At 40.0% G+C, this 26,266-nt stretch overlaps 1 protein-coding gene across 1 annotated transcript in view; it reads right to left on the minus strand.

Annotated features, from left to right (window-relative positions):
• Window positions 1-24,959, minus strand: part of LOC139713494 (uncharacterized) — a 31,951-nt gene extending 6,992 nt beyond the window's left edge. Inside the window, exons 1-4 of the mRNA XM_071625221.1 lie at window positions 24,862-24,959; window positions 22,727-22,883; window positions 17,653-17,831; window positions 3,389-3,474 (exon numbers count right to left, since the gene is read on the minus strand). Coding sequence (XP_071481322.1) covers window positions 3,389-3,474; window positions 17,653-17,831; window positions 22,727-22,883; window positions 24,862-24,922 — 483 coding nt within the window. The 5' untranslated portion in view covers window positions 24,923-24,959. The remainder of the gene's footprint in view (window positions 1-3,388; window positions 3,475-17,652; window positions 17,832-22,726; window positions 22,884-24,861) is intronic.
• Between the last annotated feature and the right edge of the window lie 1,307 nt (window positions 24,960-26,266).

A 26,266-nucleotide genomic window follows, 5' to 3' on the forward strand; every position in this document is an offset into this window, starting at 1 on the left:
GATACAGTATGACCAGGCCTTGAGCATGCTCAAAACTTGTTTCCCTCGCAGAGGTACACGCAGAACACCAGTAGGAGACCCTTACCAGCAGCACCTCGCAGGCAACTTCTCAGTACTTCTCAGTACCCATAAGTCGCTCATAACAGAAAACGGATCGGTTTCAAAGCTCTCACGCAGGTCACACGGAATGCACGCAAGTAGAAGCTAAGTAGCACGAGTCTTGTAGGTAAGAAACAAGTGCGAAATTTGCAAACATTCTTATCCTCCCGCGGAAAATCTCCTGCGTGCTGGAAAATACCTCCTCGCCGCAAGCCCGCGTAGCTTGCCCGGAAAGGTGTGACACGGCCTTAAGGAGTTTCTTACAAGAAACTGGCACTAACAACAAATACTATTTTTAAAGCACTTTATATTTGTTGAAAATAGAGTGCAGAAGCCACCAAAGTCTGCTTTTGACAAGAGCATTTTGGAGTATTTATAAGATAATTTCAAAAAGAAGCACAACCAGTCATGATAAAAGAAGCTGCTCTTTAAAATGTGTATTTACATTTGTATGAAGAAATTAGAACAATAGAAATAAAATATCACGAAAAATATAGAACGCTAGGAACAAACATGAACAAACATTATCAACAGAACTGTTGAACCTATAGTGCTTCATTGTGTTTGTATCGCTCTCATATTATGTTACGTATATCAGTGCGAGTATATGGCTTTCATTGTGCATTTTGAATGGAATCCTGAATAAATCCTCAGATGAGACAAAAAACAAAACAAAACCAGAAAATAAAAAATAAAAAAATAAAAAAAATCAGGGCTTGGCCAAAATATCATCAACACATCTATATTTCCTAACAATCCTGTGCCAAGTCCTCTGGATTTTCTTTTTCCTTGTATCGTTATAAATAAAAAAAAGTGGATTGGACTGTGGGATAAAGGAACAAAGGATAATTCAACATGAGACCAGGAGGTCTCATGCTCACCTGACTTTCCCCAAGTTCACCTTCCATCCTTTTAGACTACATATTAACCAAGAAATCGCAGCAAACTTGGGGAGCTTTGGGGATCTCCAGGAGGGCATGATGTCCATTTACTCTATCACACTGGGATTAATATCTGCCAAGTTTGGTGACAATCTTGACATATTTTTTTGTTTTTGTTTAATTAAACAGATGTGAAAATGGCCCTCAGCTTGGTCCTGGCCTCAAGGAGGCCACCCCTGGATTTGTCAAAATAATCCTGGAAAAAAAATCCTAAAAGAAAACCCAAAACACTTTGGTATTGTGTATTGTATTAACTCGGAGTATTTCTGGTTTTAAAGAAGATAAAATTCTCTAATTTGGGGGTTAAAGTCTGAATGGGGGCACAAAAGTGGGGAATGGTGCCCATTTGTACAAATACATGTATTCTACCATCCTAGCAAGGTACCTGCCAAGCTTGGTAAAAATTTGACCATGCATTTTCAAGGAAATGAAAAATGTGAAAATTGCCCCCCCCCCCCCATCCATCCTGAACAAACTTAAAAACGCAGTCACCACTGAACAGTACTTCATCATAGCACTTATTAAGCTCTATCACTCCCAGTTCTGCTGAAGATTTTTAAAAGATTCCTTCATCCGAGGACATTTGGGCACCCAAATTAAGGACTTTTTCCAGGGGGGCATTTCATGAAGCATTTTGTCTGACAAAGTTATTGGACAAATTTGCTCTCAGCCGATCAGACGCAAGGATTTCAGTAGCTTGTAACAGTTTGTCAGAGAAATATCCGACCAAACTGCTTCTTGAAATGTCCCCCAGGAGTCAATATACAACCCAAAGGGGGAAGGGGGCATATACAGTGTAGCCCATTTGTATGAATGAATATCCTGACACCCTATGAATGCTACCTGCCAAGTTTGTGGTTATCAAAAAGAAACTGAAAATGTAAAAAAAAGTTTACGCACAACAGATGACGCAAGGTGCATGATGAACACTGAACCTTTGGGCTCAGATGAATTAAATGCATCAGGTATCCTTTGGGTAGAGGCATAGGATTTCAGGATCAGACAAAGAGACACAATATTATGAAGTGATGCTTATCAATGTTGTGATCACTTGTCAGTGCTCAACAGAATTGAGGGTATAGAAATATTGTGTGAAACGCACTATGGACTTTGCTTGGATATCATTATAACCTTCACAATTCCACATAATTACTGGTTTGCTGATAATTGTTGGTACCAAGCAATCCAGTCATCTTTTATACTACTGCTCTGTATAATGGGATAAACTCACAATAAATGAAATTTCATTCATTTCATCATACTGGTCAAGCTTTTAGGTTAAAAAAAAAGAAATGGGAATATCTCCCTTGAGACAGCTATATAGCAGTTTAACCCTATAAAGCCCAAGGGGGGGGGGGGGCACATTGTGCCCCCCCTACCAGATTTTCCTTTGCCACTCCTTCGTCCTTAATCCAATTTCAACCAAATTTGGTGACTTTTCCTAATATCTTATTGCGAACATTTTGATATATAATTTAGCTATATTTGATGTTGCTGGTTGCCATGGCAACCATAAACTGACAACCATGTCAGTCAGATTTTGCATCTTTTTTCTGTTCCCATTTCATTTAACAGCATTACAGTGTATGAAATGGGTGTTTCTTGGCTGAAATTTGTTGAAGAAGCAAAATTTGAAGTAATTATGGTCCTGGAAAGTTTTTCTTATTATTTCCTTTGTTTTTATGTGACAAAGGCATAAAACAATAGATATATTAGAGATAATTGAAAACAATAATATTTTCTACAGATTGCCCTTATATCTTGAGTTATTTTGATTCCTTCACCCAAGTTATGCCCCTAATATCATTAGTTTATCATATTATCAATTTGCAATCTCAAAATTCCACTATTATGCAAATATGAAATTTCATAACTATACATGTACCCATCCCAAACATTTCATCTCAGGTCTCATAATGTATCACTATGTTGATATGAATAGCGCCCCCATGTGGTGACCTTGAGAAATTTCAAACATAACAAATAATAAAATTCCACTTGCTTATCATTTGTGGCAAATATGAATATGATTGGTCTATGAGAAGACATATATAATGGGGATAAGGAAATTATACCGAAAAATCATGTTTTTAGCAGATTTCCTATGTATTTCTTTATATTTTTGTAAATAGCGCCCTCCATGGGTGACCTTGTGAAAATTCAAATGTACGGTCATGTAGAGTATGAGTTACTCTACCCACGTGCCAAATATGACGATGATACATCAAATGATAAAAAAGTTATATAGGGGGGGGGGGCACAATGTGCCCCCCCTTGGGCCTGCGAGGGGTCAAAATAGCTTGGGCTTAATAGGGTTAATACTGGTCCAGAGTTGTGTAAACACTTACTGATCGCACCTGGAGAAGCATTGCAGACTGGATGTTCTTCTCATCAATGTCACTTTCAGAGCCAGAGCTGTCTGAGTTGCTGTCTGCTGGAATAAACAGTAGCAAAAAAAAAAAAAAAAAAAAATCTCATTTGTTAATCACATGCAGGTTTGGGAGGAGCATCAACAAAAGGCATCAATACCCAGGTACTGAAAAGCAAAAGATTACTTTATATATAGATAGAAACATGAAGTCACCTGATATATGGAGTGTTGTAGTTCTACAAAATGGACCCAGAGTGCAGTGAAACGAATAAACTAGAAATGTCGCTATGGTGACTGGTATGCCTCCGCCTTAACATGGTTCTCGTAACTATTTTAAGTCTATACTACAATGTCTTGACAATGTGTCATGAGTTTCACATAATTGGCAAAATATCAAAATGACAGGTTTGTCACAAATGTGTTGAATGTTCACTTTCCTTGAACTAGATTTAATTGGATGTATGGCTATACTGCCTAAGAAGAGCCAAGGTATTTGGGGATTGGAGAATTTTTACTTAAAGGACAAATTCACCTTCATAGACATGTGGGTTGAGTGAATGCAGCAATATTAGTAGAACACATCAGTGAGAGTTTGAGCAAAATCGGACAATCCGTTAAAAAGTTATGAATTTTTGAAGTTTCTGCTCAGTCACGGCTGGATGAAAAGACTACTATAGCTTGTGATGTCACGTGAGTACATGTGTCAATTGTGACATTATTATTGCTATTTCTAGTACTGCCAATACGTGGAGCAAACAATATATATTATATATATATATATATATATATATATATACATATATATATATATATATATATATATATTCTTTTTGACTGCAACTTTAACAGATAATATTTAGTTCTGCACGAGTTAAATTTCAATTTATGGTATCGGGATCTTTACGTAAGTCAACACGAACTATGACGCTACAACCTGAAAGCAGTTCAGTTTGAAAGCACACTCATGATATGAATTCAGTAGGATAGAAATCAACCTTGACTTTAAAGGACAAGTTCACCTTCATAGACATGTGGGTTGAGTGAATGCAGCAACATTAGTAGAACACATCAGTGAGAGTTTGAGCAGAATCGGACAATCCGTTAAAAAGTTATGAATTTGTGAAGTTTCTGCTCAGTCACGGCTGGATGAAAAGACTACTATAGCTTGTGATGTCACATGAGTACAACGATATAAAGAAAGAATAAAGAAAATTCAACATATTTCCATTTTTCTCGCATAACAAAAGAACACTTGACTTCTCTCTTTCAGAAGGCAGGGGGAATAATATTACCCTTAATCATAGTCAGTAGCAAGTCGAAGAAATGTGCACTTCATTCAAAAAGTAAAGTTTTGTCAAATTCTCTTTTTATTTTCCTTATATAGTTGTACGCATGTGACATCATACACTGTAGTAGTCTTCTCTTCCAGCAGTGACTGTGCAGATACTTAAAATATTCGTAACTTTTGAACGGATTGTCCAATTTTCCTCAAACTTTCACTGATGTGTTCTACTAATATTGCTGCATTCTCTCAATCCTTATGTATATGAAGGTGGACTTGTCCTTTAAAGTATGGTGAACGAGACATTAAAATCAAGAAAATCATATAAAAGAAGGTATCAAAGCAGAGGGAAATGTCTCCTAAAACAGATTTTTGATGTGACTTATTAAAAGATAATAGCGCCACTGAGAAATCGCGAGTTAAAACTGACTGATTTACTTCACCGATTTTCGCTCCGGAACAGCCGTCTTTTTCAAGCCCTAAAATATGACGTCACGAAATGAACAAAACCCTTTACGAGTGCAGCGGGACATCAAGGCCGCCATTCATAAAGCACGTATTTCTTGGTGAGCGGATGCAATATCTGGCCTGTCTTTAGTCGCCTCTGCTTTCTCGGCTGAGACATTAAAACGTCCAATTCTTACCTTATATTGTACGGAAAGACTTTGAGTTTGACATCGAGAGTGAATTGAGTGATGACAGTGACAATGACACTGATAGTGACAGTGGCAAAGTCGGGGTGGTAGAAGAAGCGAGGGAGAGGCGACGGATATGGAAGGCCGCTGCGGACACAACTCGTTTGGGGCATACATGGAAATGGGCACACTGCCTCTCCATACGTATGCCCCTAACGAACCACGTCCGCAACGGCCCTCCATAGACGGAGCCCACTGCGTGGATGGAGTGGTAGCACAGCGCACATTTCGTGATGTCATAATTTTGGTCACCAAAATTTCGCCGTCAGATCGGGTTCAGGTGGTCTAAAAATGGTCTCAAAACACCATCTCTCCATCGTTCTGGAGACGTTTTTACCTTCTGAAAGTTAATTGTTTGTATTCCTAGAGACTCAAGCTTTCCAGAAATGCATAAATCACCTTTTTTATGAATATCGTCCTTTTTTTCTCATTCACCATACTTTAACTTTTGACTTTTTTTTTAATAAGTCTATGCATTTATTAACTTTCAAGGTATGGAGAACAAGTGTCATTTTACTATCAAATGGTAAAATTTTTGCATTTTAACTTGTCCTTTGACCCTGGACCTTTGACCCTATGACCCTAAAATTCCCAACAGAATCACTGTCAGGTAGAACATGCATCTGTATAGATATATGTACTAAGTTTCATGATAATACCTCGAGTAACTTTTGAGATATGAACAAAGAAATGAAATTAAAAGCTTTCACTTGACCTTTGGGATAGAAACTTCCCAGAGAATCTCTATTGGGTTATACAGGTATATATCAAGTTTCAAGAAAAATACGGCAAGTATTGCATTTGAATATGAGGAAAAAAGTGAAATTATGAGTTGACCCTGACCTTTGACCCATGACCCTCACATTCCCTAGACAATAACTGCTAGTCAGTGAATGCATATGGACTAAGTTCCATGAAGATAGCTTGAACCATTTTCAAGATATCGAGAAAAAAGTGAAATTTTAACATTTTCACTTGACCTGACCTTCGACCTTTGACCTCATGACTCGAAACTCTCTCAGGAGAATCTTTATTTGGTATTACATGTATACACCAAGTTTCAAGAAAAAACCTCCAGGCATTGCATAGATATGGGGGAAATAGTGAAATTTTGAGTATTTGACCTTGACCTTTTGACCTTTGACCTTAAGCATGTGCGCCCAAAAGTTGATAGGCACAACTTCGCCCACTCATGCATATACATACCAAGTCTCATTAGGATACCTTAAACGGTTTTTTAGTTATGCTGTCCACAAAATTCATTACGGACGGATGGAAGGACGGACGGAAGGACGGACGGAAGGACGGACAACCCGAAAACATAATGCCTCCGGCATCACTTCGTGGCGGAGGCATTAAAACCACGAAAAAAAGGTATTACTGAAACAATAACAACAAATCAAACCCCCAAATGATCAAAGAAAAAGTCACGAACACAATTGAGTAGAAAGTTTTCAGATTGAGGATGATCACATGTGACCATGCATCACAACACCAACAAGAAGTTGCATGCTCCAATTTAACATGACAACTCAAAATAGTTGATATCGGTCAACCCAATAAATCTTTACTTTTTTTTTCTAATACAGTAAACCTTGCCTACGTCAAATCTATTGGGACTGATGAAAACACTTTGACTTAGGCAAAAATTGACATCCACAGAAATTGATTTGTTTTTTCTGATTTCCTGATGAATTTTCATTATGCAATGTCTTTTTTATGTTTGGATTGACCATTAAATTACATCCTACAGTAGCAATATCTTTTATGTAGTGTTTTTGTTTTGTTTCAGTTTGTACAGAAGAGTTGTGATGCTAAATCATTGGACTGCACTAATTGATATATGTTCCATGTAATATTTTTCTCACGGTCACAACCATCATGACAAGTAAGAGTGTGAGGGAATTCACGTAGGGCCTATTTATCTTAATTCTTCACTCGGATACTTGTGATCATCATCAATCACATCATTCATCAGCAATAATACTTGTTTAATAACTAACAAGAGACCTGGAGGTCTAGCGCTCATCTGAGTATCGCAAGTTCACCTTCCATGCATTCTTGCAGACTCTTACCTGAGAACATTGGACTCTTGAGGCAGAGGCAGCTTTGAAAGCTGGGGGCATGGCGTCCATTTGCATATTCCATCACATCATCAATGTACACACTCAGGGCTCCCAAGGGGAGTATGGTGCCCAGTTGAACAAATTGAGATGTTAACCCCCTGGAATGCTACCTGCCAAGTTTGGTGGCACATTCATCGAGGGGTCCCATTTGGACCCATCCCACCCCACTTCCCTGGGTGCCAAGGGGGGCTGAGTTTGCCATGAACAAACTTGAAACAACAGTCATCAATATACTGACTCATTGTATTAACTTTAATAGCTCAATCACTTCTGGTTCTGATTCGGGGGGGGGGGGGGGGGGGGCTAGGTTGGGCCCCTCTAGGAGGGGCATGATACCCATTTCAAGAAATTACAAGCCTATCACCTTAGGGAAGCTAGCTGCTAAGTTTGGTGAAAATTCATCATGGTGTTTTCAAGAAGATGAAAATGTACAATTTAGGCCCCATTAGGACCCCTCCCTACCCCCTCCCCTGGGTCCCAAGGGGGGCACACCTGATTCCACCATGAACAAACTTGAAACTACAGTCATCAATATACTACCTCATGGTATTAACTTACCTCTATCACTTCTGGTTCGAGAGAAAAAGATTTTTAAAGATTCCTTCATTTGGGGGGGCTTTGGCCCCCTGGTGGCCCCACAGGTGGGGCCATAATGCCCATTTCAACAAATTGAGATCCTATCCCCCAAGGGAAATGGAAAATCAGCCATGGGGTTCTTTGGAAGAAGATGAAAATGTAATATAAAGTTTTATAAAATGGGTTCAAGAATGTAGCCAATAGGAAGCGCTGAAATGAGTTACGTGTGCTTCCTTTATTCTAGTCCCATTGCACTGCGTGTTAAATCCTATTGCCGATCGTCTGTGCGCGCGGCGGCTCCTTTGAATTGCATGCATACGCGCTGTCAATCCTGTAAACAACTTCTAGTTTGGGCGGGCTGCCGGCCGGCCGGCCGGCCTTTCTTCCCTTGTGCATGCATAACATGTGTGGCGTACCTATACTCTACTTACGTACACTTTGTACAGTACAGTAGACCAAGCGTTGTGGGACCGGACGCGTAGCCTACATGGAGTCACTTTGAAGGGCAAATCCAACGATTTAGCAGGTTAATTCTCACGCCGTTTTCAGAGTATGTTGTCTAGTAGGCCTGTATGAGGAGTCTATATCAAGTCTTTAAGGTAAAGGGTGCATATTCTATGTAAAATAAGTAAGTTTTCATGCGGGAACTTAAGTGTCCGGAAACCCAACCCCCATCATACTTATACTGTATGTGCGGGATTTTCGAGTGCGACGTGCGTAAATGTTTGGGACGAACATCTTCGGATGTCTTGACCCACAAAGGTACGTGAAAAACGCTGAAAAATGCTGCTATATATAGTTTTCGAATTTTCGACCCATTTTATAAAACAAATGATGAACAGGATTATTTCGTGGCGTTAGTGGAGGCGTAGCTCACTCTCGGGTATTTACAATGTAGTGCAACATGCACTCGGCTTCGCCTCGTGCATGTTTCACAATTGTAAATACCCTCGAGTGCACTATACGCCTACACTAACGCACTCTATCCTGTGCATCATTTGTATAAACGCTCGCCGGACGACAAGTGATTGCAATAGCTCACTTGAGTCTTAGGCTCAGGTGAACTAAAAAGTGCAGAGGACAGAATTAAGTCATAGCATACGAGTGAACATGAACCTTTGTACTGGTTTTGAGTTGGTTTTATACTCATTAACGCACATCGAAAGGATCAAGATCTTGTGTTCAATTCATGCAGCTTCAGCCTGAATTGCTGTAGCTACTGTCTGAATTGGCACATATGAAAAAGTTGCACGCATTTGCTCCATACGCCCCATTGAATCATGTTTAATATATGAAATGAACATCGAAAATACTGGTAGTGCTTTTTGATGAAATGACTGTAATTATTTAAGGCCCTGTCACACTTTTCTGTTGTGTGTAGGGATTTCCAGCATGCAGGATAATTTTCTGCGGGCAGACAAGGCTTTGGGCAAGTTTCATGTGCATCTTACCTGCTAGAAACATGCTACTTATGTTCTACTTACGTTCTAGTAATGGGTGACATGCGGGCACTGTGAAGTACCTGCCTTACAACTGCGTGTTACCTGCATGGGAGTTGCCTGTGAGGTGCTGCCACTACAAACTTCCTACTGTTGTTCTGCATGGACCTCTGCAGGAAATCCCCATGTCTCACACGGCAGAGATTTTGAGCATGCTCAAGGGCCTGTCACACCTTTCTGGGCAAGCCTGGCTTGTGACTTGTGGGGGACAATTTTTGCTACCTGGAGGTCCTCGCAGATGGCCCGCACATGACAGTTCCTAGGACGTATTTTGCCTGTAGTTGCCTGGAGGTGCGCACGCAAATCCTAGTTATAGCCAAGGCGCAGGGACCCAGAAAAAATGACTTCGTTCAACCCACCCCGCAGAAAAGGTTTGACTGCATGGGGTGTTTGGTTGGACCCTCTGGAACACCCCTAGGTAGTATGTGGTTCCAAATTGTGGTATTAATAAAATTTTACAGGCCATTTTAGTTGCGACAAGACCTTCTTGCTCGTAAAAGAGTCTGCGCGGGCCAAGACTACTACACGCACCACTGGCACTGCTGCAGGCATCTGTGCCAGTGGTGCATGTAGTAGTCTTGGTGCAAGCTGACTTTTTCTTCGACAAACAAGGGATTTTGCCTGCAAACTAACTTTTCATGCCATGGGGTCGGTGACGCTTGTGGCTATTGTTTTAAGGGGGCACTGAAAATGACAAAACAATCACAGTTTTTGCATTCATTTCATGAAGAATTTATCAAAACTCCATAAAACTATATATGTACATGTTGCTAGAGATGTCAGCAATACAATGGGATACATTGTAAGGTATAATATTGTGCATGATTACCATGGTAACCAGATGCCTTCCAATTGATTGGTAACCCCCAAAATGCCTCCTACTGCTGCAAACTTTGGTATTTTTTTCATTTTTTTTGGTAGATAGATGCAATAAAAAAAATATTGATTATTTTTCAAAAATGTTTTCTGCTGCCATGGAAACCAGTATTATCCAATCAGGATTCAGCTGTCAATAACTTAAAAACTAAAGCCCATAATGTCAAAAAGCTCAATAAGCATGTCCTTCTGCATAAGTGTACCACATTTGGGAAGAAAATATTGAAGCATTCTCAAGTTACAGCAAAATTTGTAAACGAAGGTATATTAAAAAACATTTTGAGACAAGGAAAAGTAGAAATTACGCGGTGCGTAAAATATGTCCCCGCCGGAAGTAGCATTTAGTAGCAAAATGTACAATATCGGTAAAAAATCAAGGTCAAAGGTCAAAGAAGTCAAAGGTCAAAATTCTGTGTAGAAGTTTTGAAGCCCTCACCTAGTGCCATCACAAAAAGCACACGGAATCCAAATCGGGTTAGAAATGGCGAAGGAGTAGCATTTTGTAGCCAATGTACAATATAGGTCAAAAATCAAGGTCAAAGGTCAAAATTCTGTGTAGAAGTTTTGAAGCCCTCACCTAGTGCCATCACAAAAAGCACACGGAATCCAAATCGGGTTAGAAATGGCGAAGGAGTAGCATTTTGTAGCCAATGTACAATATAGGTCAAAAATCAAGGTCAAAGGACAAAGAAGTCAAAGGTCAAAATTCTGTGTAGAAGTTTTGAAGCCCTCACCTAGTGCCATCACATAAAGAAAACAGGATCGAAATCGGGTTAGAAATGGCAAAGGAGGAGCATTTTGTAGCCAATGTACAATATAGGTCAAAAATCAAGGTCAAAGGTCAAAAAGTCAAGGGTCAAAATTCTGTGTAGAAGTTTTGAAGCCCTCACCTACAGACTGTAGTGCCATCACATAAAGCAAACGGAAATGAAATTGGGTTAGAAATGGCAAAGGAGTAGCATTTTGTAGCAAAATGTACAATGCAGGTCAAAAATCAAGGTCAAAGGTCAAAGAAGTAAAAGGTCAAAATTCTGTGTAGAAGTTTTGAAGCCCTCACCTAGTACCATCACATAAAGCAAACGGAATTGAAATCGGGTTAGAAATGGCGAAGGAGTAGCATTTTGTAGACAATGTACAATATAGGTCAAAAATCAAGGTCAAAGGTCAAAGAAGTCAAAGGTCAAAATTCTGTGTAGAAGTTTTGAAGCCCTCACCTAGTGCCATCACATAAAGCAAACGGAATCGAAATCGGGTTAGAAATGGCGAAGTTGTAGCATTTTGAAGCAAAATGTACAATATAGGTCAAAGGTCAAGGTCAAAGGTCACAACTGAAATTCTGTGTAGAAGTTTCAAAGCTCCCATGTAGTGCTATCATATAGAGCAAACAGAATCAAAATTGGCTCATAAATGACAGAGAAGTAGCAAATTGAACACACGGACGCACAGACAGACAGACAGACGAACGGACGGACAGACAGACGGACGGACACACGGACACACACACGTATGGAGCCCGTTTCATAGTCCCCTGCTCGAACTCGTTCGGCGGGGACAAAAATGGCCATTGAAAGGAAGATATCATTTTCGAATAGTAAAATGCATGAAAAAGTTGCATCCGTCGTACGTTCAACAAATATTTAACTTCAAAGTACAGGCAAATGTAGTACAGTAAACCTCGCATGAGTCGAAGCTCTCGGGACTGACAAAAATGCGTCGACTTAAGTGAACTTCGACTCTCGCGAGAGTCGATTTTTTTTTCGACTCACAGTTATGTACATGTATTATAGTACATTTGCATGCATGTGTGTGTGTGTGTGTGTGTGTGTGTGCGTGCGTGTGTGTGTTTGCATTCAAATTTGTCTATTCTTGAAGATAATGTTCTTATTTTGTTCTTAATTGAACATGGAATTTGTATCAATACTAGTAGTTAAACGTAGTTTTGAGAATGTCTGCGCTAATGTGGCAATGTGCATGTGTTATGTCTATGGTGCAATATAGGTAGCCATCTCTGTCAACCTACCCTTGAGACAAACACTCTCCCAGGCCCATCCCACCTCCATTGAACAAAACTATACAGCCAGCCGGGCACGCACAAACAAGCTCCGCCCACTTGGCCTGTCACTAAAATATTAAAGCAGCGATTGGTTGACCAAGAAGTTCTGGCTTGACATATGGATAAAGTATGGATGTGCTGTGTGTATGGATAAATGGATCGATGTGCTGTGTGTATACTATACATGTGTATGTATTCGACATGCGTGCGGCGGAGCGGTACGATGAGTGTGCATGCTTACCTGCAGCAGGTCAGGGACGGGGTTCTGCGACATGCCGATTTTTTTTGTTCTCCTCTAAATGTCATGAGAATGCCAGACAAATCTTCTTCGGCTCAAGTGATGTATACTACGTGTATTTTGTACAAAAGGGACTGAATGTTTTACTTCGACACAGCCGAAATTCGACTCTCGTACTTCGGCTTATCCAAATATTTCTTAGGGAAAATACATAGGGGAAAATCGGGACTTTTTATTTTGCTTCGAGTTAAGTGATTTTCGACTCACTCGACGTCGACTTATCCGAGGTTTACTGTATTTGTGTTCGTAAGCTATTGTAAAAAAATAAAAAAATAAATAAATGAATAAAATGAAAAATCATAGACATGTAAATTTGTATTAAAACGTTCAGTAATGAATTAATGCTAAGGAGAGAATGAGGGAAAATCTTGGGCGTTCTTTCCCTTTTATCCAGGCTAATTTTGTAGTGCTGAGGTAGGTAGTCTAAGACCCGATCTACAATGGGTGATGTGCACGAAAGGTAAAAGAAACAAACATGTCTGGATTCCAGATATCTTTTTTTTTTCACTTTATCCTAAAATGTGTACTTTGTTGCGGCAAAATTATAAATGACTACGATAAAATAGAAAGTTATCTGACCCCGAAATTATTGGATATGTAACATCATCATTTATGCTTATACACCAATAGAGTAACATACAAGAAAAAAAGGGGGAAGGGACCCTCAACATGGTTTTCACTAGTATAATATTGTTAGAATGCGTATGAACACAAATGAATAGACAGCAAAATCATCTTTTTAAAATGGCAATTTTATCAAATTATAGGTTGAGAATTAACTTTTACGTAACACATTAACGACAACCTTGATAAATGGCTGCTATCTTGATTTTTTTTGTGTGGATGTTATTTTTGTCTTAAAATATGACACATTGAAAAAATTGATGCCAAATTTCAAGCTTTTATCTCTTGTTGAAAGATACTTTCTGTTCAATCTTATATGCTTCTTAACAATCTACTTGAAAAATATTGAACAGCGTCACCTACCACTTGGCATGAAAAGTAAAGGCCATACTGTCACACATTTCCGGGCAAGCCTTGCGTGCGACTTGCGAAGAACAATTTTTGCTACATGGAGGTCCCCGCAGATAACCCGCACATGACAGTACCTAGTATGTATCTCGCCCGTAGTTACCCGGAGTTGCGCGCGCAAGTCCTATTTACCCGCAGTCAAGTTTAGGCCCTGTCACACCTTTCCGGGCAAGCTACGTGGGCTTGTTACGTGTGGGGATTTTCCAGCACGCAGGACAATTTTTGCGGGCGGACAAGGCTTCGGGCGAGTTTCACGTGCGTCCTACATGCTGGACCCGTCCTACTTACGTTCGTCTTAAGTGCATTCCATGTGACCTGCGTGTCAGGCGCATGGGTGGCGAGTGAGGGCTGACTACTTGGTGAAGGAATCCTTCTGAAGGAAGTTGATTTGCATAGATCCACGGGCTACTTACGTACTTCAAGTGGGTCAACTGCTTGTGACTTGCGGCAGCTACGGGCCTCCTACTGGTGTTCTGTGTGGACCTCTGCAGGCGATCCCCGCGACTCACTCGGAAAAAGTTTTGGTCACGCTCAAAACTTGGCTGTGGGTAAATCGGACTAGCGTGTGCACCCCCGGGCAACTACGGGTGACATACGTGGTAAGTACTGCCAGGTGCTGGCCAACTGCGGGGAGCTCCGGGTAGCTATTTTTTCTTTCCTCAAGTCAACCCGCAAGACTTCCCCAGGCACGGTTTGACAAGGCCTTGAATATGCTCAAAACTTGTTCCGGGTAAGTCGCGGGGGTTTGCCCGCAGAGGTACACGCAGAACACAAGTAGGAGGCCCTTAATGGCAGCACCTCGCAGGCAACTCACACGCAGATACTTTGCATTCCCTGTATGTCGCTCGTAACTGAAAACGGGTCGGTTTCGAAGCTTTCACACAGGACACACGGAATACACGCAAGTACCAGGTAAGTAGCACGCGTCTAGCAGGTAAGACACAAGTACGGAACTCGTCAACATCCTTGTCCGCCCGCAGAAAATTCTCCTGCATGCTGGCAAGTCCCTACTCGTTACAAGCCAGCATAGCTTACCCGGAAAGGTGTGACAGGGCCTTTAGTTTCCAGGCACAAACCCTTTCTTGGTTGAAAAAAAAGTCTGCGCCAAGACTACTACACGCGAAACTGGCACTGTACATCCCCATTAGAGCTTCCTGCAAGTGCCAGTGGTGCGTGTAGTAGTCTTGGCGTGCGCAGACTCTTTTACATTTGTGCCAACTAATAATAATGAAAAGTGGCCTGTAAAATTTTATTGATACCACAATTTGAAACCACATACTACCTGGGGTTGTTCCTGGAGGTCCCATCTACCACCCTGTGTGGTCAAACCTTTTCTGCGGGGTGGGTTGAACGAACTCCTTAATTAAGCCCCTTACAGGAATTAGCGCCTTGACTATTATGCGTACAATCATACTTCATTTGATATCATTCTATGAGAAGAAAGAGGTGCAAAACTGGCATTACAATGTTCATTTTTTCATCTTTGCTATATTTCCTGATTTTTTTAGGCTTGGTGTACGATCGAAAGCATGCCAAATTTTAGTGGAGTGTGGGGTCAATTTTCTTTGGGTTGTTTCAGAAACGAAGTTTTTAGCTTGAGGCTTGTGTTACAATGGTTCCTGTTTGTTGAAAGGAAAGGGTTGCACATTTTAGGATCAAATTATGTATAGCTTTCTGAAAAGTTCTGGTTTGATAAGATATTTCAGCACTGTGTCTGAACGTCCTCCGACAGAGTACACATTCGTCTTGGTGCCATTACGTGATTGTGAGGATTTTTTTCTTCCCCAAACCCCCGCTGCGTTGCCCACACATAGCTTGCCTCTATCCTGGTACAAGTAATTTATGTTCTGCTCAGCAAGACATCAAGGATAGAGGGGAAATTAGAGATAACATGGACTGAACCTTTGGGAGTGTTCATTACAAAAATAATGTATTTTCCTGTGTCTACTTATGAAAGAATATAAGAATGCTTTATTTCCATGTTTGAACGATGTACGGGGGAAAAAAAACTTTGACATGTGCAATGGGATAAACAAGTACTCATACAAATCTGGACATGAAATTATCTTCGACATAGTCAAAGGACAAGGACAAGGATGTTGGCGAGTTCTGTACCTGTGTCTTACTGCTAGAGGCGTGCTATTTACCTATTACTTGCGTGTATTCCGTGTGACCTGCATGAGAGCTTTGAAACCGATCCATTTTCAGCTACGAGCGACATCACATACGAGGACTGCGAAGTACCTGCGTGGGAGTTGCCTGCGAGGTGCTGCCGCTAAGGGCCTCCTACTGGTGTACTGCATGTACCTCTGCAGGCATACCCCCGCGACTCACCTGGAATGAGTTTTGAGCATGATCAAGGCCTTGTCACACCATGTTTGTGGAAGCCTTGCAGGTTGACCTGTGGGGAAAAATGTTTGCTACCTGGACCGCCCAGCAGTTGGTCTGCATCTGACAGTACCTGGCGCGTATCTCGCCCGTAGTTGCCCAGAGGTGCGCACGCATGACCAATACTTTTTGTGGGTGAGTCGCAGGGATTGCCTGCAGAGGTCCACGCAGACTGCCAGGAGAGGCCCTTAGTGGCAGCACCTTGCAGGCAACTCCCACGCAGGTATTTCGCAGTCCCCGTATGCAGCCAAGATAATGACATTCTGTGGGAGTTCTGCCATTCCTTCAGAGGGATTCCTTCACCGAGTTGTCAGCCCTCACTCACCACCCATGCGCCTGACATGCAGGTCACAAGGAAGTAGAACATAAGTAGCACGGGTTTAGCAGATAAGACGCATTTGAAACTCGCCCAAATCCTTGTCCGCCTGCAAAAATTGTCCTGCGTGCCGGAAAATCCCCACACGCAACAAGCCCGCCTAGCTTGCCCGGAAAGGTGTGACAGGGCCTTTAGGAGTGCACATTCTTCCTCTACATTATTCTAAGCCTTGGGATCAGTAAAAGAATGGAATATTGTGTGTGTAGATGTGCGTGTGTGTTTACAGTTTTTCTGAAATACTTTATAATCATGATTAGAATTTGCTCAAAGAAAATTTAAATTTAAGTTGATAGTGCCTTCAATGTGTTTGCCATGGAGTTTTACATCTTGTCTTTTTTTTTTCTTTGGTCCCATTCATTGCACAGAGCACAGTTCATAGAGATGTATTATACTTGACTAAGTTATGTGAGCTTTCACATATTCCCTCATTAAATAAACTGAAATAAAAAGACCTCTATGGTTTCTGAACATACATGGTATTAGGTGTTACCTAAATCAAAGATGAGTGGAAAAATGAGCAAAGAAAATGGGATTCCACCGGGATTCAAACCCAGACCTCTGGATTCCTAGCCCGGTGCTCTACCAACTAAGCTATAGAAAGCCCTTGTTCAGAGTTTGTTCCAGAAACCTTTACTTCTCAATGCTCGAATGGTCAGAAGCTGTAGCGGTGTGATTGTGTGTGACACACTTGCACACAATGAAACCTGGCATAAACTTGAAGGATGATTAAACTTTGGGATAAATGTGAGGGATCACCGAAGTGATGCAGCTTTTTGAGTATGTAACAAATGCAAACAGAAGAAAACTAACCAGAAATGAATATAATTCATTCTTGGAAAAATGAGTAAAGAAAATGGGACTCCATCGGGATTCAAACCCGAGACCTCTGGATTGCTAGCCCGGTGCTCTACCGACAAAAAAGGGTGGAATTGAGGACGAAACAGGGGATTCTTAAACTGTGCAACGTAACTGAAGTTTTTTTGCCCCTTAAGAGTGAATGTTTGGGTAATAAACAACACAACGTATGGGAAGACATTTACCATCATTTTTCTTTTCCTTTTCATCTTTAGAGTCATCAAGTTTTTCTCTGTCTTTGGTCTCATCATCATCATCTCGTGAAAGGTCTTCTGTCTCCTCTGTTTCCTCTTCTTCCAACTGTTGAAGTTCCTGATCCAGTCCTTTGATGTCTGTCTTGGCCAACTCGACCTCATCGTCATCACTGTGGGGGAAACACTGCTCGTCAAAGCTCAGGGCACATTAAAGCCATAAGACACTAATTATGTCAATCATATGGTGTGACTCATGACAATAAGAACCTTTGATCACTCTCACAGCTTGCGAGCCACTGACTCATTTTATATTCCATTCAATCCTTGGTGATAAAATACCAGGACTACTACTTTTAAAATCAAACAATTACCAAGAAGTCTATTGATATCTTATCAACTGAGTCATTGAGAATTTTAACTGAATTGTATTCAATGCAACTATTTTAGTACATGACACCACCACTCTCCTCTGACAACCCTATAATGGTGTGCACCTACTGAGCACAGTATGAATGAAATACTCTCCTGCAAAGTCAACTAATAGGAACTGCCACTTACTACTGTAAAACATGATATATTCGCAGCATGAAATTTTCATGGATTGGAGCTGACTGCCTTTTTTTGCAGCATGAAATTTTTGTGGATTGCCTCTAGCATTCAACGCATATAGTTTTACAAGAATTTTCTCATGTATATTAATTTCGCAAATCTTGGCGCTCACGAAATTCGCGAAATTAAAATGCATGTGACGCGAACATTCCTCATTTCACAGTATTTCACAAAAATCATGCCATCATATAAAAGCTGTTTCAGTATCTTGTAACATTCACAAAGACATATAGTATGTTCCATTTAATGTTAACACCACATCTGCATGTTATCAAGGCTGCATAAGACCTGCACGACGTTTGAATAATAACACTGCTGTACGTGATGCATGGCATGCGAGACTGAGCATATCAAATAATCATTCTCAATGGTTTGAAAGGCTGTTGAGGAAGGTTGCAAAGCTACAAATACAATCTCCCCAAAGATCGTGAGGTTAGAACACTGTAATATTTCTGACAACAAAAATCATAATTGCTGGTTGGTCAAAGTACTGTAAAACGAGGAATATTCGCGTGCATTTTAATTTCGCGAATTTCGCGAGCACAAAGATTTGCGAAATTAAAATGCACGCGAAAGTTCTTTTGTACACTATATGCATTGAATGCCAGTGGCAGTCCGCGAAAATGTCATGCCGCAAAAAAGGCCATCGGCTCCAATTCGCGAAAAATTCATGCCGCGAATATATCATGTTTTACAGTAATTTGAGAGCAACGCATACCTTTAACTTTAATTTTCAATGGTAGCCATTTTTTTTTTGAGCATCAGTAACAAGCACAGAGCAAGGTTTCCACAAGGAATTAACACTTCACATCAGTGTTTTTGCACCTCAGGCACAGTGTATACCCATATTTATGTACTTAATATTCACTGCTTTCCTATATCCAGGGCTCCACACTAACTTTTATTTTTGGTGGCCCAAAGGCAAATATCCGACCTTTTTTGGTGGCCCGATCGAGTCACCACATTGATTCTTAATTTCTGAAATTTTGGTGGCCCGACATGCATTTTTGGTGGCCCCGGGCCACCGTTAGTGTCGAGCCCTGCTATATCACATATTCCTACACATTAATACCTGTTCACCACTTTGCAACTTTACATGTTCTAACAGTGAGTATTGTTTGCCCTTTGTTTACATGAAAAAAATTTACTTAAAGAAGAAATTTATAGGAAATAATATCAAATAGATTGACTGTTTTCCATCATTTAATGTTATTTTGATTAATTTCTGACATAAATCATGCAATAAAGTTGTCTCTGCTTTGAATATAAGAATCTTTATTTTTACCAAATTTGAGCACTGGAAAAAGTTCGATGCGGCTACGAAAAGTGCCAAATCTGCGACGTCACCAAATGTGTATGCAACCCAGTGAGATTTACGTATCTATAGGCAAACTGTGTGCACTTTTCAGGAAATTGGTGTGTAATTTGTTGTCAATCTAGGATAAATCGTCCGCCAAAACTATATATTCACGTCGTGAAATTGTTTGTTTGTTTGTGTTCATTGGAATCACTTTTTACACCCATAAATTTACGGAAAAACAAAGTTTTAAAAGCACAAAACCTATCGTCAGCTCAAGATTCACGATTGCCGTGATCAGCTGTTCCTTCGTACGGCCACAATTTGCTGTTATTATTGACACAACAAATCGATCATTGTGGGGGAATTGCGTATAGCTGAGGTAATCTTACAGACTCATGAAGGATGATAACTAAGTCAAAGAGCTGTAATTGATTGGAAATCATTTTTACACTCATAAATTTACGGAAATACGACGTTTGAAAAGCACAAAACCTACTGTAATCAGCTCAAGATTCGCGATTGCCGTGATCAGGTGTACGCACAACAGTACCAGCAGAATCGGCAGTGAAGAGGTATTCCTTGATGCCGTGATTTCAGCTTGATTCTTCTTCGAAATGGCATGATGAAGGTTTGTTAGATAAATGTGACCTTCTTTTTCTCTTGTGTGTTGGTTTAAATTCTAATTTCTACCTCAACTTGCTAAAAAAACAGTCTAACAAAGCGGGAAACTGCAACATTTCCGTGCTGAGCAGCAGTCACGATACACGTGTTGCATGCAAGCATGCACCGCTGCTGCAGCGATCCCCATTGTATAACACGTAGGTTGCTTGTAAACAAGGGGGTCCTCGGCGCAGTTGACCAATCGTGAACACGTATTTCGATCACGTGTCTTGGTAAGCAACAAGGCTGTTTACGCGTCTGGGAGACGATTTGCATAAACTTACGCATGTTTCAAACGGATTTATGAATGAAAGTGAGTAGCATGACATCATGCCATGACCATATTTGGAATAAGCAGAGGTAGAGCTTTCTGGAGGTACCATATGTGTCAGGATTCATCGCAAAATATCTAAGACACAATCGCCAAAAGAACGGTCATTTTCGCCGTAAGCGAAGGCAATTTGGTCTTTAGACGTAAGATTTTGGCCAACTTTTGAGATTGACATCCCACTTTTCTCTTCAAAATTCCACATTTTGTAGATTGTATTTCAAAATGTTGTTGATATCAATCAGAAACTAGAAAATTTCCCCTACAACGTGATACCAAAATGTCAATTTGGTCCCTGAGGTAGGTCATTTTTTTACCTTTTTCGGCTGTAGCGCGAAATCACACTTGCCGAGAAGTTTCGGGTTTTGCCAGAGCCGGTCTCATATAGCCGTATGGCAAATCAGCTCATACACATTAGGTGACGTCGCTCAAATCCGATGTTTCTTGTAGCGAACGGAGCTACGTGGTCATGGAAATAGGGTGTTTTTTCAATCTCAAAAACAGTTTGGGGGTAAAGTTACATCGTCTAAAAGATATCCAGTTTTGTTAACTAGCTTGTTAGCTTTCCATAGATATCAAACTTGTCATATTTCTAGATTCTCTATAAATTTCTGCTTTAAAAAGGAGAACATCCCAAGGATGTCCTGCACATAGGAGAACATGATCTTCTACAGCTGTATCATGTGATTATGTCCTGCACATAGGAGAACATGATCTTCTACAGCTGTATCATGTGATTATGTTTATTCAATTACAATGCAACATTTGAATAACCCATAAAATATTGAATAATGCTTTTCAGACACATATATAATAGTGGATTGCTTTTACCATTATCTATGGCAAAAACTGTTACACTGGTATGTTTGGTGAAGCAGGGTTCTCTTCAATCTTAAAAATCCCTTTATGGCAAGTCTATGGTTGAAGAGAACTGAATTCTTCACCCTATTCCAATTGGGGGGGGGGGGGGGGTCAAATTGACCCCCCTCAACATTTCGCGCCACGATTCCGCAATGCGCAAAGATTTTGCCGCGTCGTTTCATGACTTTTTTCATTGAAGTCTCCCACATATTTTGAGACCAAATTTGCGACGTCCGAGTACACTGTTCTGAAGTTACGTAATGTTTTGCATATGCATGTCAACCCAAAAACGGCTCAAATTCATGATATCTTGTGCAAATCCAATGCAAATTGTGTTTTTTTGTTAAATTGATATAAATTAGATTATTTCAACTTTAAACCATTGAAATTAATCAATTCTAATGTAGATAAGCTTGAAAAAGTGCCTGCAAACAAATTTTGGCACAAAAACAATAGAGAAAAAAAAGGTCGAAAAAACAATAAAATACATAAGAAATTAACAAAACAATAAAAATCAAAAGAAATTGATTTTGATTTCGCTATTTTTTTACAAGAAAATTGTTTGATGTGTCTTGAGGAACGCTGACACAAACATTTAGGGATCCTTCAGTCATTTTAATGGAATTATAGATGAAAATATGATTTCATGCGTAAATTTGCATACTTAATTTACTAAAAATAGAAAGCCAATATTTTTCTTTTGTATGACCATGTAATCTTTTAGTTGACATCCAGCTCTATCTTCAGGCAAAATTTTGTGGCGATCGTGTGATCGGCGGCCGAGATCTGAAGGGGGGGGGGGGTCAAATTGACACCCCCCAGTAAAAACTTGGTCTCAAATAGCCCAGTTAGAATAGGGTTAATGAAGTTCATCTTTGCTGCTCATGACTAAAAGCATAATGGAAATAAAATCACTCTGCAGAAGGTGTGCAACCATGCATAATCTTGGGCCCTTGTGAGTAAAGGTGAAAAGCCACCCTGCTCAGACACACTTGGTTCCCGTTATCAGAAAGGTTTACCTCAATACCATATTTGCACATGTGAATTATCTCAATCTGGTCAGATATCTACTACATATATGTACACAGTGAGAGATGCATGATACAATTGGAAGTTAACAGTGTTGATCCAAAACAATTCTTTCCAGGCCACAATTGACTTGAATATGCAACTCAAATGTCAGCTGACATATAACAATGTCACTGAGAATTGTAGTATTACAGGACATTTTGATCATATGACATACAGTGTACACAGCACCAATGAACACATAATACCTACATGTTGGCATTCCTTCCTTCACATACCTGGACTGCTCAGAGATGTAATCAAACTCTCGACCATCAAAGTCTCCTTCATCACTCTCCTCCTCTGCCTCACTGTCAGAGGCTTTCTTCTTTGGCCGTCTCACCTTCTCATTCTGCTTAGTACCATGACCTTTCCCCTTCTTTGATTTAGCCTTGCCTGTGATATTGGAAAGAAACAAGATGTGTTCATGCACTTGACTCACAGGATGTGGCTGTTATGTACCAGGGGCCCCATTTCATAAAACTTGTCATCAGTGACAACTGCCATATTTCTATGACAAATTTGCTCTCAGTCAATCAGATGCAAGGATTTCAGTAGCTTGTCACATCTATGACAACTTGTCACTGATGACAAGTTTTATGAAACGGGCCCCTGATCTGACTGCAAGTGTGGTAGAATAAATGAAATTACAAGCAATATATAGCGACCTTCAAAAATCAACTCAGAATCTAAACAAAACTCAGCTTTGATATTAACAAGAAGTGCCCTACATTTCATACTGGTAGGAGGGTCTCATACATCTACATTACAGGCCACTAAGTGTAACATTTTTTTCATGCAATTGACTGAAAGACCAACTGAACTCACTTTTGGGGTATACAGTGCAATCACACTTCACATGACCTTAGCCAAAGTCATGGAAATGTTTGGGCACAGTTAGTGAACCTTTATATTATTTCGACAAAATATATTACTTCTTGCAGTTTTACTTAAAGTGTCTTCTGAGAATTTGATGTCCATTTTTCATTCCTTGGCAATTATCAATTTGAAAATTATCAACATTCCAGCATACACAGGTATCAAGTGTTCAGACATGACACAATGAAAAGGAGCAGCAGCTAGTCAACTTTAACATCCTATGCATTGACTTTTTACCAGGCCAATTTTGTTGAGACTTGACTATACCAAGAAGCAGTTATACCGAATACAAATTTTGGTATTTTTCAGTCTAACATTCAAATAACTTATTTTTGAAAGGTTGCAAAATGTGTTGATTTTCCCTCATTCCTGGCCTTGGAATTCATCTAGAATTCAGCTACTCAACTGATGGCATCAATTTCTTAATTCCAGTGACGTAAAATTACGCATGTTACACTTGTCGTTGCATATGAATTTACGTGCATTTTCATTCACAGCTAATTAAGTTGTACAAGCAATCTGATACAGGGGAAACTCGATATAACGGGAAGGTCAGGACTGAGTCTTTTTCCTCGTTGTAGCATAGTTATCTTGTTATATCAGTTGGCATGAAAAAAGCATAACATAAAGACATTCATTTGTACATGTAGGACTACATATCACATTTCAATTAGTACTGATAACCTGGAAATGTGTGTGAGGGAATTACCTTTATGTGTAAAAAGATGTTTTTTGCCAATGAAATAGGATATCAAGAATGTGCTTCTTAGTGAATGTTCGAATTTGTAAATGAATAGTTTGCATGCGATCGTGTCAAGATCGTCTGTGGATTGGCTCCATCAGTCAAATTCCACAAGTAGTGTATTTCCAACATCTATACATGTACATGGAGTGCAAGTGAAATCCATAATTTCTTAGGGGCTGCAGTTGGCAGATCACGCAATGGGATCGGAAACTCACCTGTCAAATGCGGCAAAATGACATAATAGTAAATAAAACAACAGGTTGCATCAAAGGACAACAGAGAAGAGGAAAGGAGCAGTTATAAATGACGCGATATTCAAATACAACATATACCGGTACTAAAACGTCAAGATTGCACCAAACTATAGCCGTGTTTGTTTATTTGTGTGTGTTTTTTTTTTATATGATAAACAACTTCGCACAAAGCAACACATGCTTGAAAAAAAACAACAACAACAGGAAATGTAATCCTTACGCTGAGTTCCGAGGAAATGTACAATTTCATAATCATATAATTTAAGCTTGCTGGATGAAGGCCCCCCGAGTACATGTTACATCACATGCAGTATTTTCGGTCTCACCAATGTGCACAAAAGATGCTCCCTCCCTATACTCTGTAGGACAGATAAATATCTAAAGATAATTGAATTTGATCCCACCACAGTATATCTTGACAAATTTTTTGCAGGTCTCACAAGTTTGGTAAATGGCACCCCTCCCCCCACACACATTCAGTTGATTTTGTCTTTACCTTGATTACTGTCATCACTTTCCATCTCTTCATCTGACATCAAGTAAAGATCATCCTCCATAAGCCTCTGCAACAGAAAAAAGACACATTCAATGTTAAGCAATATTACAGTCAAAAGAAACACATTCTGGATTATCACTCTAATGGTAATATATTATAGGTTTTCCCATTCATTTTCAAACTTTTTTCATTCAATTTCACAAATTTTTACTTCAATTTCGTCGCGGAATGTCGAGAGTAGGCCAATCTTACTTTCAAATTCGTCTTTCGTCGTTCATTTTCAAATAAAGTCCATTCAATTTAGTCATTTGGTATACATTTTCGTCATTTACAGTTCAAATTCGTCAGTCTCACTCGCAGCACTCAAAACAGCAGGATCGATTTAGTCTTTTGTCAATCATTTTCGTTAATTTTTCATTCTTATTCGTCTCATATCTCTACCCGGTGCGATTTTCCAGTCATTCTTTTTTTTTTTTTCCTGTAACCGTTCACATTTTACATTCAGGAGTTAACATACACCTAAGTGCCCCCCCCCCCCCACACACACACAGAACCACAGATACAGACACACACACAAGCAATCCGAGTACACACTGAAACAAACATACATGTACCATGTGTACGTATACCGTCTCGTAAACGAAAACACTGACAAACAATTTCTAGGCAAACATGATTAAAGACAAAATTTAAGTGTGAATTGTCGCCTGTTTAATGTCAAAGAATGGATAACAATTATGTTTGCTGCTTTCCAGGGTATAAAATTTAAACTTTGCTTCATGCATTAGGCCTATGATGCGAAAACCTGAACATTACGAGTTAAAGCTCAAAATGTGACACTGACATACTGTCCTGGGTTATGACTTTTGACTGTCGTTTATCCTTCAATCATTTCCATTGGTTGTCTTGTTTTTTGTGTATTGTTAAAGGGGAATACTAAAGAAATAGAATTATATATGAAGTGAAAGAGTGGGACACATAGAACAGTTTGTCGTTTACATCATTTAAAATGGCCTTTTTGAAGTGGAGTTAGAGGATTTTGAAAATTTACACCTGTCACCCCCCTGAAATCTAGGTCACAGCGTAAATTTCGAGGCTTTGCCGATGACGTCATGGGATGAAAGGAATCGCGCAAGGTCTTGAGCGCCGCAGGCCCCCGCGCGCATAATGCATGCATTGTATCATACAAGTTGTTGTAGATAGTATTTGCATACAAAGTTTAAAAGTTTGTTTTTCGATAATGCACGACATCGTACGGTAAGGCCATGCAGTGATGATCAGGATGATTTCTTGGTGGAATTTGAATGTGGGAGCGATGATGAACTGAGTGATACAGTACACACTAGTGATGATGGCCCTGGTGAAGTTGGAGAGATAGATGTTGCTGACGAGCCGCACGGCGGGG

This window comes from Diadema antillarum, unplaced genomic scaffold (assembly GCF_040938485.1).
Source record: "Diadema antillarum isolate AM-2024a unplaced genomic scaffold, OU_Dant_1.0 seq00001987_RagTag, whole genome shotgun sequence".
NCBI classification, from domain to species: domain Eukaryota; kingdom Metazoa; phylum Echinodermata; class Echinoidea; order Diadematoida; family Diadematidae; genus Diadema; species Diadema antillarum.